This window comes from Schistocerca cancellata, chromosome 3 (assembly GCF_023864275.1).
Source record: "Schistocerca cancellata isolate TAMUIC-IGC-003103 chromosome 3, iqSchCanc2.1, whole genome shotgun sequence".
Lineage (NCBI taxonomy): Eukaryota > Metazoa > Arthropoda > Insecta > Orthoptera > Acrididae > Schistocerca > Schistocerca cancellata.
Genome location: NC_064628.1, coordinates 900293366 through 900306002, shown reverse-complemented (window position 1 = coordinate 900306002; position 12637 = coordinate 900293366). Strand labels below are relative to the sequence as shown.

Below are 12637 nucleotides of genomic sequence, written 5' to 3'. Positions count from 1 at the left end.
CATGTTCTATCATACGCAGTCTATTATTTGATTCTTGTTGATCATTATCAAAGAAAGCAGCAGTGTAAGTAACAACAAATAGCAGTCTCTTGCCATTGTTTCGCTAATGAGACGATTCCTCTCTCTCTCTCTCTCTCTCTCTCTCTCTCTCTGTTTTTATTTATTTATTGTGCGCGGTGGTAGCGCGCACAAAAGCAAACCATGCCGCGAGCCGCGACTGGCCGTAAACACGCACTATCAGAATGCGACAAACAATGCATGACACAGTGCAGTAATGCATTTTCAGCTTAAGAGTGACGCAAACACCTATAACAAAGAAAACGGCATTTATCAGATCAAAGCAAAATAAGCAATCGATTCAAACCAGACGAAGCACGTGAAAAAGGAAGGGTATCCGTATAAATACGGACGGAGCGCCTGACGCATAGCAATGGCTACGTGGTAAAACTTAACTGCTAAGCTTACAACCCGAACCAAACTACTGTAGCTGTATCGTCATTCATTCGACCTAAATTGTCTATCATATTACAATGGACCAACTTTGTTTCGATTTGGAGATGCGGCCTAAAACTTTTCTCTCCCCTTGAATTTCGAGTCTCAAATTTCAGGTGCGGCTTAGATTCGGGAAATTTTTTTTTCCTTTATTTCGAGTCTCATTTTTCAAGTGCGGCTTAGATTCGAGTGTGGCTTAGATTCGAGTAAATACGGTACATCCTCATTATTTGTTCAATCTACCCATTTAATCTTCAGCATCATTCTGTAGCACCACATTTCATAAGTGTTCATTATCTTTTTGTTTGAACCACTTATTGTCCAAGTTTCACTTCTGTACAATGCCAGTCTAGATTCCAATGTCTTCAGTAAGTGCATCTTAACTTCAGTATTTATATTACATGTTAACAAATTCCTCTTTTTCAAGAGTGCTTTTCTTTGTGTTACAAGTCTGCAGTTTACATCCACTCTACTTCAGCCATCAACAGTTATTTTGTTCCCAAATGGTAAAATTCAGCTATTGCATTTAGTGCCTTATTTCCTAATCTCATTCCATCAGCATCACCTGATTTAATTTGACTACATCCCATTACCCATGTTTTATTTTTTTCGTGTTCATCATACAATATATTTTCAAGACACTTTTCATTCTGTACAACTACTCTTCCAAGTACTTTGCCATCTCTGACAGAATTACAGTGTCATTGGTGAAACTCGAACTCGATTTCTTCTCCCTCAACTTCAATTCCCTTTCCAAATGTCTCCTCAATTTCCTTTACAGCTTGCTCAATGTACAGATTAAATAACATGTGGGATGGGCTACTACACCTCTGTCTCACCCCACTCTCAGTGCTTTCCTTTCATATACTTTGCCACTTAAAACTGCAGTCTGATTTCTGTACAAGTTGTAAATAACCTTTCACTCATGTATTTTATCCCTGATACCTTCAAAATTTGAAAGAACAGTACAGTCAGTTTTGTCAAAAGCGTTTGCTAAATTTACAAATGGTGTACCTTTCTTCAACCTGTCTTCTAAGATTAGGTGCGGGGTCAGTATTATCTCACGTGTTTCTACGTTTCTCCAGAATCCAAACTGATCATCCCCAAGGTCAGCTTCTACTAGTTATTCCACTCCTCTGGAAGTAATTTGTGTTAAAAGTTTGCAACTGTGACTTATTAAACTGTTGGTTCTATAGTATTCACATGTCAGCACCCTGCCTTCTTGATATTCTTACAGTGTTCTTGAAGTCTAAGGGTATTTCCCCTGCCTCATACATCTTGCACAACAAGTGCAGTAGTTTTGCCATGGCTGGCTGTCCTAAGCATCTCAATAATTCTGAGGGAATGTTGTCTGCTCAGGGACCTGGTATCCACTTCGGTCTGTCATTATTCTTCTTCTGAAACGCTTCTTCTTATGCAGGTCATTCACAGAGCCCCTTTGAACCTTCTGTTTTTCTTGTAATCTATCATTCTACATTTCCTCCCATTGTAGTTCTCTTCAGTTCACATTATCTTTAATCTGGTCTCTCCATCTCGATTGTGGTGTTCTAATCGGTTTTCTTTTAGATCCTGTCCATTCCAGAGTACCTCTTAAAAGTCTATCGTGTCCCATTCTGGCCAAACCATTTCAGGCTATTTCTCTCCATACTTTCTTCTAGGGCATTGATTGAAGCATATTTGCACTGTTTCATTCATTATTGTGTCCCTTCTCATCTTACTCAGGATACAAAGCACATCTCTCTCACTTGCATTCTGCTTCGATCTTTCTTTGTCCGAGTCCAGTATTCTGATCCATAAGTCAAAACAAGTAGACAGATTGTGTATCGTAACCTTTTCTTTGTCAGGTTTTCTCCAGTTCTTATGTCTGATAAACATTATAAATTTTCAAGCTGTATTGTATCCTCTCCAAAATGTAATCCTTCCTTTCTTGGTTTGTGAACTTCTTCTAGTTCTTTAATAATTTTTGTATTAAAACTTACATCCTTCTTTTTTTTCATTTTTTGTCCTGATTTTCATTGCCCCAGTTTTTGTTAAATTTATTTTCATGTCAGCTTCTTCAATTACCCTTGGTCATTAGTTTAGTTGTTGTTGAAATTTCTATTCATTGTTTTCCCTTCTCATCACATCATCTGCATATGCTATGATTTTCATATCATCTGCTATTGACCATTGGTGAACTTATCATGTTGTCCATGACCATATTGAAGAGCATTGTGAGAACACGCTCCTTATTGAACCCTTCTAACTGTTATAAAGCAATGCAATTTTTTGCCATCTATTATAACACAATTTGGGCATTTGTTATACAGGGCTATTACAAATGATTGAAGCGATTTCATAAATTCACTGTAGCTCCATTCATTGACATGTGGTCAAGACACACTACAGATACGTAGAAAAACTCATAAAGTTTTGTTCGGCTGAAGCCGCACTTCAGGTTTCTGCCACCAGAGTGCTCGAGAGCACAGTGAGACAAAATGGCGACAGGAGCCGAGAAAGCGTATGTCGTGCTTGAAATGCACTCACATCAGTCAGTCATAACAGTGCAACGACACTTCAGGACGAAGTTCAACAAAGATCCATCAACTGCTAACTCCATTCGGCGATGGTATGCGCAGTTTAAAGCTTCTGGATGCCTCTGTAAGGGGAAATCAACAGGTTGGCCTGCAGTGAGCGAAGAAATGGTTGAACACGTGCGGGCAAGTTTCACGCGTAGCCCGCAGAAGTCGACGAATAAAGCAAGCAGGGAGCTAAACGTACCACAGCCGACGGTTTGGAAAATCTTATGGAAAAGGCTAAAGCAGAAGCCTTACCGTTTACAATTGCTACAAGCCCTGACACCCGATGACAAAGTCAAACGCTTTGAATTTTCAGCGCGGTTGCAACAGCTTATGGAAGTGGATGCGTTCAGTGCGAAACTTGTTTTCAGTGATGAAGCAACATTTTTTCTTAATGGTGAAGTGAACAGTCACAATGTGCGAATCTGGGCGGTAGAGAATCCTCACGCATTCGTGCAGCAAATTTGCAATTCACCAAAAGTTAACGTGTTTTGTGCAATCTCACGGTTTAAAGTTTACGGCCCCTTTTTCTTCTGTGAAAAAAACGTTACAGGATACGTGTATCTGGACATGCTGGAAATTTGGCTCATGCCACAACTGGAGACCGACAGCGCCAACTTCATCTCTCAACAGGATGGTGCTCCACCGCACTTCCATCATGATGTTCCGCATTTCTTAAACAGGAGATTGGAAAACCGATGGATCGGTCGTGGTGGAGATCGTGATCAGCAATTCGTGTCATGGCCTCTACGCTCTCCCGACTTAACCCCATCCGATTTCTTTCTGTGGGGTTATGTGAAAGATTCAGTGTTTAAACCTCCTCTACCAAGAAACGTGCCAGAACTGCGAGATCGCATCAACGATGCTTTCGAACTCATTGATGGGGACATGCTGCGCCGAGTGTGGGAGGAACTTGATTAGCGGCTTGATGTCTGCCGAATCACTAAAGGAGCACATATCGAACATTTGTGAATGGCTAAAAAAACTTTTTGAGTTTTTGTATGTGTGTGCGCAAAGCATTGTGAAATTATCTCAAATAATAAAGTTATTGTAGAGCTGCTGTGAAATTGCTTCAATCATTTGTAATAACCCTGTACATGTTTGTTATTTTGAGTTGCCAGTCCTTTTGGCAGTTCCAGTCTCTTCATGTCTTCTCATCTCTCTTCCCTTTTAACAGTGTCATAAAACTATTTATACCTATGAATCAAACTAACATCATCAGTCCCAAACTCCCATTCCTTTTCTACAGCTTCATGTTGACTGCAGACAGGTACCAGTGATTGCCATCCAAATGAACTAGAATTAAAATTCCTTCAAAATTTCTGACCTCCTCCTACTGTTGGACCTATTGCTACTATTTATTCATTTCCACCTGTCATCAGATTTGTAATAATCAGTGTGCAAATCATTCTCAAGGGCTTGAAATATAATTGCTGCACAACACCCTATAACAGCGTAAGTCAGCCAGTCATTGTCAACTTCACAAGAACTGTTCTTTATGTGACTTTGTCATGATTGGTAAAATGGCAACAACAAAACCTAATTTAAATTTTTCTTAGGTGTTTAGCTGGTTATAGTCGTTGTTGTTGTTGTTGTTGTTGTTGTTGTTTTCAGTCCTGAGACTGGTTTGATGCAGCTCTCCATGCTACTCTATCCCGTGCAAGCTTCATCATCTCCCAATACGTAGTGCAGGCTACATCCTTCTGAATCTGTTTACTATATTCATCTCTTGGTCTCCCTCTACAATTTTTACCCTCCACACTGCCCTCCAATACTAAATTGGTGTTCCCTTGATGCCTCATAATATGTCCTACCAATTGATCCTTTCTTCTAGTCAAGTTGTGCCACAAATTTCTCTTCTCCCCAATTTTGTTCAATACCTCCTCATTAGTTATGTGATCTACCCATTTAATCTTCAGCATTCTTCTGTAGCACCACATTTCAAAAGCTTCTATTCTCTTCTTGTCCAAACTATTTATCGTCCACGTCTCACTTCCATATATGGCTACATTCCATACAAATACTTTCAGAAACGACTTCCTGACACTTAAATTTATACTCGATGTTAACAAATTTCTCTTCTTCAGAAACGCTTTTCTTGCCATTGCCAGTCTACATTTTATATCCTCTCTAATTCGACCATCATCAGTTATTTTGCTCCCCAAATAGCAAAACTCCTTTACTACTTTAAGTGTCTCATTTCCTAATCTAATTCCCTCAGCATCACCCGACTTAATTCGACCCCATTCTGTTATCCTCGTTTTGCTTTTGTTGATGTTCATCTTATATCCTCCTTTCAAGACACTGTCCATTCCGTTCAGCTGCTCTTCCAAGTCCTTTGCTGTCTCTGACAGAATTACAATGTCATCGGCGAAGCTTAAAGTTCTTATTTCTTCTCCATGGATTTTAATACCTACTCCGAATTTTTCTTTTCTTTCCTTTACTGCTTGCTCAATATACAGATTGAATAACATTGGGGAGAGGCTACAACCCCGTCTCACTCCCTTCCCAACCACTGCTTCCCTTTCATGTCCCTCGATTCTTATAACTGCCATCTGGTTTCTGTACAAATTGTAAATAGCCTTTCGCTGCCTGTAGTTTACCCCTGCCACCTTCAGAATTTGAAAGAGATTATTCCAGTCAACATTGTCAAACCTTTCTCCAAGTCTACAAATGCTAGAAACATAGGTTTGCCTTTTCTTAATCTAGCTTCTAAGATAAGTCGTAGGGTCAGTATTGCCTCACATGTTCCCAATTTCTACGAAATCCAAACTGATCTTCCCTGAGGTTGGCTTCTAGCAGTTTTTCCATTCGTCTGTAAAGAATTCGCGTTAGTATTTTGCAGCTGTGACTTATTAAACTGATACTTCGGTAATTTTGACATCTGTCAACACCTGCTTTCTTAGGGATTGGAATTATTATATTCTTCTTTAAGTCTGAGGGTATTTCGTCTGTCTCATACATTTTGCTCACCAGATGGTAGAGTTTTGTCAGGAGTGGCTCTTCCAAGGCTGTCAGTAGTTCTAATGGAATGTTGTCTACTCCTGGGGCCTTGTTTCAACTTAGGTCTTTCAGTGCTCTATCAGATTCTTCACACAGTATCATATCTCCCATTTCATCTTCATATACATCCTCTTCCCTTTCTATAAAATTGCCCTCAAGTACATCGCCCTTGTATAGTCCCTCTATATACTCCTTCCACCTTTCTGCTTTCCCTTCTTTTGCTTAGAATTGGGTTTCCATCTGAGTTCTTGATATTCATACAAGTGGTTCTCTTTTCTCCAAAGGTTTCTGTAATTTTCCTGTAGGCAGTATCTATCTTACCCCTAGTGAGATAAGCCTCTACATCCTTACATTTGTCCTCTAGCCATCCCTGCTTAGCCATTTTGCACTTCCTGTCGATCTCATTTTTGAGATGTTTGTATTCCTTTTTTCCTGCGTCATTTACTGCATTTTTATATTTTCTCCTTTCATCAATTAAATTCAGTATTTCATCTGTCACCCAAGGATTTCTACTAGCCCTCGTCTTTTTACCTACTTGATCCTCTGCTGCCTTCACTACTTCATCCCTCAAAGCTACCCATTCTTCTTCTACTGTATTTCTTTCCCCCATTCTTGTCAATTGTTCCCTTATGCTCTTCCTGAAACTCTGTACAACCTCTGGTTTAGTCAGTTTATCCAGGTCCCATCTCCTTAAATTCCCACCTTTTTGCAGTTTCTTCAGTTTTAATCTACAGCTCATAACCAATAGTCCACATCTGCCCCTGGAAATGACTTACAGTTTAAAACCCGGTTCGTAAATCTGTGTCTTACCATTATATAATCTATCTGAAACCTATCGTATCTCCAGGCTTCTTCCATGTATACAACCTCCTTTTATGATTCTTGAACCAAGTGTTGATTAAGTTGTGCTCTGTGCAAAATTCTACCAGGCGGCTTCCTCTTTCATTTCTTCCCCCCAATCCATATTCACCTACTACGTTTCCTTTTCTTCCTTTTCCTACTATCGAATTCCAGTCACCCATGACTATTAAATTTTGGTCTCCCTTCACTATCTGAATAATTTCTTTTATCTCATCATACATTTCTTCAATTTCTTCGTCATCTGCAGAGCTAGTTGGCATATAGACTTGTACTACTGTCGTAGGCATGGGCTTCATGTCTATCTTGGCCACAATAATGCGTTCACTATGTTGATTGTAGTAGCTTACCCGAACTCCTATTTTTTTTATTCATTATTAAACCTACTCCTGCATTAGCCCTATTTGATTTTGTATTTATAATCCTGTATTCACCTGACCAAAAGTCTTGTTCCTCCTGCCACCGAACTTCGCTAATTCCCACTATATCTAACTTTAACCTATCCATTTCCCTTTTTAAATTTTCTAATCTACCTGCCCAATTAAGGGATCTGACATTCCACGCTCCGATCCGTAGAACGCCAGTTTTCTTTCTCATGATAACGACATCCTCCTGTGTAGTCCCCGCCCGGAGGTCCGAATGGGGGACTATTTTACCTCCGGAATATTTTACCCAAGATGATACCATCATCATTTATCCATACAGTAAAGCTGCATGCCCTAGGGAAAAATTACGGCTGTAGTTTCCCCTTGCTTTCAGCCATTCACAGTACCAGCACAGCAAGGCCGTTTTGGTTATGTTACAAGGCCAGATCAGTCAATCATCCAGACTGTTGCCCCTGCAACTACTGAAAAGGCTGCTGCCCCTCTTCAGGAACCATACGTTTCTCTGGCTTCTCAACAGTCATTAATACTTAACGAATTTGTGGCAGTGTGACTTGTTGCCATCTCAGGTGACTGCTGATGACTGACTGGTGTTGGTGAGCACCCACAAAACCTTTGGCCTCACATTGTCTGCTTCATCTTCTGATTATTTATTTAGTTATTTAGTTTCATGCTCCACTTATTTGTACTACTATTTGTCATGGTTTGAGTCAGTTTTCAGGGTATATGCACATTTATTTGTTTGTCAATATGACAACATGCTGGCCATTTACAGTCTACTGGCTTAAATTTAGTACAGATGAACATGTTACTCTTAGATACTACTCATGTAACTAGTGAAACCCCTCTCTTGCCTCCACCTACTCGCTCTTTGGGTACTGTTTAATGAATATGTGGGTAGCTCACTCAACCATGTGATTTTAACCGTATTTTATAGCATACACGTTTATTTAAGGGTTTGAATTGCCCACATTGCATTTTCTTCCACTAGTTGTTGTTGTTATCATCATCTTCAGTCCAAAGATTGGTTTGATGCAGCTTTCCATACTTGCGTCCCATGCAAGCCTTCTTTATATCTGCATAATGACTACAACCTACATACACCTGAATCTGCTTGTCTTATTTGAGCCTCAGTCTCCCTCTGTAACATGCCTGGCTTTATATAATTCTGCAGTTACTGTGCAACATCCTATTTGTGTATGGTAATTAACCGTCCATCTATGCCTGTAAATGCTCACTGCCAAAATGTAACCAACTGCAAACATAAGTCTTCCAGCTGCTGTACATGCTGCACAAAACAATGCTAATGACTTAAACAGCTGCTTCAGTGCCTGTGCTGTTTGGATTGTCCCCTGCAAAACAGCTACTCTGTGTATAGGGAAGGGGAATTAACACAAGACAGTTACTACATATGTTATTGTCGAGTGGAATATTAGGTGTTCCAGAGTAAATGTATGTGTTTAGAATGAGCAGAAAAGATATAAAATTATTAGCCATATTTGCTTCTAAAGTTGGTGCTTTTTGTGTTTAGCAATCTTCAGGTCCTCTTAGGATGTTTGGCAGGTGTTCATACATATGGGCTTCACTGTATAGTCATATGAAATATAGACACATGGAAAATCTGATGGAGTGGTCATTATATCACCAAAAGAAAAACTCAAAAATCTAGGTGTTATAACCACGAATAACACAATAACCTCTTCAGTCTGGTTTATTAAATCAAAAATCACTTTTTAACAATTATGTTAGCCAAGCGTCTACCCAGGCTCACACTCAGAAGTAATGCAGAATTAAAGTTTGGTTATACCAATGTCCGAATGTGCATGGTGGGGTGCACGTTCCGTAATTATTTCCAAGTCCAGTGAAGTTCAGTCTCTCCAAGTGAAGTCGCAAGATTTTCCGCTGAACAGCCAGGTAACCTCGAGTAGTGCGGCGAGTCATCCACAAGCAGCTGGAACACGGCGTACTGCACTTCCCGATGAGAACTGTCGTTTGCGGCGGCGGCCGGGTTTATATAAGGCTTGCTAGTTAATGGAGCCATCGTCTGGGGTCGCTGTTTTCCAGGGAAAACCAATCGCAATATTTCCTGGCGTAGCCAATTGCTGTGTGCTGACAAACGCGCGTGCGCGAAGGCGGCCAGTGATGGTAGACGCGAGCCGCCTGGAGAAGTGCGGCCAGCGATGTATTTCTCGGCCACGTAAGGGAGCGTGCGTGTGAAAACGACCAGCGATGGAAGCAGCGGGCTGCCCAGAGAAGTGCGGCCAGCGATGTATTTGGCAGCCGCGTACTGGAGCGCGTTGTTCGGTGTTTGTTAGAAGTGGTGTATACCACACTAGGGAACATATCACATAAGAACTGGCACAAACTGTGCAGCTGATTGTCCCATTTTGCGTGAACCACACATTTTACATCCCAAATTGTGTCCTGTTTACCTTTTCCTTATAATATCACTGTACTGTCAGGAGGTAATGTCTTTAATTTGTCTCAGTTTAAGAATATAAACTTTATTGCATAGACATATATCCTGTGGAGTGTCATAGTTCAGATACTCGGTAGCTGTTTTAAACAGCTAGCCTTTTAACCAACTCTTTGAGTGGAAAGAAGCAAGTGATGATAATTAATGAAATGTCATTATATTTGGAATAAGACAGATATGAAAGGGCTGCCTTGAAATGTTGATCACTTTTATAATTTTTTATGACCATACGAACATCATAGATTTCACAGTGTGGTAACTTAGAGAACACAGTGTTTGATGTTCGAATATTTTGTAGGTGATGCAGTAGTAGCAGAGCGTGCAGCTGCTGAAGCATCTGATAAACGATCACGTGTGATCAGATTTGCTGATGACGATGATGATGATGATGAGAATGCAGAAGGTGCAACAGATGATGCAGCAGTTGACAAATCTGGAGAGAACAATTCCAAGGAGAAAAATGATGACAGTCAAACTTCAGGGGCTCCAAAACCAACATCTTTGCAACAAAAAATGTTGGCTATGGCTGGCCAAGACATTGACCAATTCATGAAAGAGGTGAGTAATATGCCCAGTTCGAATGCAGAAATGTTTCAGATGTCAAGGACACTGTAGCTGCTTAAGAACATAGCTTTTGTCTTATAACACCATACATACACACACACACACACACACACACACACACACACACAAAATGTGGGAGAACAATCTTCTGTCTTAAGAGGCATGTCACTAGTTGCAGCTGGTAATTTATTGGTGTAGTGGCTCATTTATATATTACGAGGCTATAAAAGAATGAGAACATGACGTTTACTGCCTATAAAAATAAAACAAAGTACTCATGCTAAAATCTTAGTCCAACTTCTGTAAAAGGTTTGCAGAAAAATGTGTGTATGTTAAAAAAATTTATGGTAAAATAGTTTTGACTGAGTTGGAACAAAAATGTGATAAAGTAACAAAACTCACCATTTGGTTCTAACAGACAAAATCTGTTAATGGAAGGAGTAAAGCTAACCACTGGCTATCTAGTTAAGCTGTTATGTGGAGTTACCTTTACTCTTTCCATTGACAGTTATGTAACTGGTAGGATAAAATGCCAAGTAAGCTGTGACTTGGCATATGCTCAAATATTCTGTTCTGTGATTACAATCCAATATCTCTTTAGACATTAGTTCTATTGTTTCAGGCAATACCATTGGTATAATCATCATAGAAGGTGAACATCCTAATTCAGTGTTCATATTTGTATGTACTGGCAACAGTTAGTTTCAAGTTGTATGTTAATTAACTCAAATGTATTGAGGACTCTTGAAGTTTTCTCAACTTGACTAGCTACCCACAGACCAGACCAACAAAACCAGAAACCAATCAGTATGCCATATCTCTTGTACATTAAGGTAATTACATATGCTAATTCAGTTAAATAAACAAAGTGATAGTGTTTGGCAGCTATTTACTTATGGGGCTGAAATTTCAAGAACTGTTGACATAAACTTTTAAAACTAGAAAAAACTGTTTGTGACTAAGAACTAGTATGTTACATTCTTAGTGAGGAAATAGGGTGTCTGCAAAAGATTGAAGAGGCTCGGCAGATAATTCAGCCTCCAGGTGAGGGAGAGGCCAACTTGTGTGTGTCCTTGATTTGATGTCTTTTGTCCTTACTTGATGAAGAAGATAGAACATAACAAATTCGGCTCCCAAGGAACATGAAAGAAATACATTTATTGGTAAATACATAAATGAACAGTTCACAGTTCGAAGTGAAATAAAAAATAATAGCAACTTCTTGTAATATGATAGTGTCTCAGTGGTAATCCAGCTCGAGGTCCTTGGTCAGCATCTGGTCAATATCCTAGACAGTGTCCAGCTCAGTCAAGGTGCGGGCTGGCCAGTGGGATGTTGAGAGAGTGTAGCAGCTGAGGGGAGACCAGTGCTTGAACCAACACTGGCTGCCGGAATACAAGAGCGCTGGGGCTCGGCCAAGTATACTGTCCAGGGCAGTATCCAGTCAGGTGCCTGGCTGGTGGGAAGCCAGTAGAGCACTGACAGCTGGTGGGAGACCAGTATTCGAACTAACAGCAGTTGCCTGGAATTCTGTGCTGAAGTGGATATGCTGTTGATGAACACTACCGACAGATGGGCTGATGGGTGCAGCTGGTGCTGAGCCTGGAGTGTGAACAAATGCTGCAGCCTAGTGGTCACTCAGGAATCTTAAATACTACAGCCGTTAGTATTTCCGTGAGGTGTCACGTGATGTGCGGACCCATCGTAGCACTCTGCTCACTGCACTGTGGTTAGGGATGCGTGCACTGTTAGTGGGCAGTACTGATGCTTGGGGATGGGGAAAGAAATGTCTGATTAAAACCAGTACTGGTATTTTAGTTCTGTATAACTGGTATTTTTCGGTATTTGTTTGGTCTTGGTTACAACAGTTTTTTTTTTTTTTTTTTTCATTTTTTACTGATAACCGAGTAAATGGAACCAGCCATTTGCAGCAGTGCTAATATTTTTGGTTGTTAAATAAAACTTCAAAAAAATTGATATTTATTCATAAAAGCTCCATTGCTTTGAAATATTGGATTTTATAGCAAACACAAGGCATTTGAGTCAGTACTGCATTGCAGAGACAATAATGTACCTTTAGCTGTGTGATGTGTAGGGTTGACAGATCCAAAAAACAGAAAAGCCAGATTTTGTGTTTACATTCAGCTGGACTTTTTTTGCTCTAAAAGCCAGATTATAAATTTTTAATACAAATAGTCAGTTGGGTATTTTCAATTATTTATTAATAATCAGTTTCAGTCAGTTGTTTGCAAGACCCACCATAAATGTGCCTCAACTAAAACAACAACAACAACACAGTAAGC

At 40.0% G+C, this 12637-nt stretch overlaps 1 protein-coding gene across 1 annotated transcript in view; it reads left to right on the top strand.

The window, feature by feature from the left end:
• The window catches only part of LOC126175974 (WW domain-binding protein 11), a 119203-nt gene that overhangs the window by 64149 nt on the left and 42417 nt on the right, over positions 1 to 12637 (top strand). Inside the window, exon 5 of the mRNA XM_049923074.1 lies at positions 10069 to 10328. Within this exon, the coding sequence (XP_049779031.1) occupies positions 10069 to 10328 (260 nt within the window). The remainder of the gene's footprint in view (positions 1 to 10068; positions 10329 to 12637) is intronic.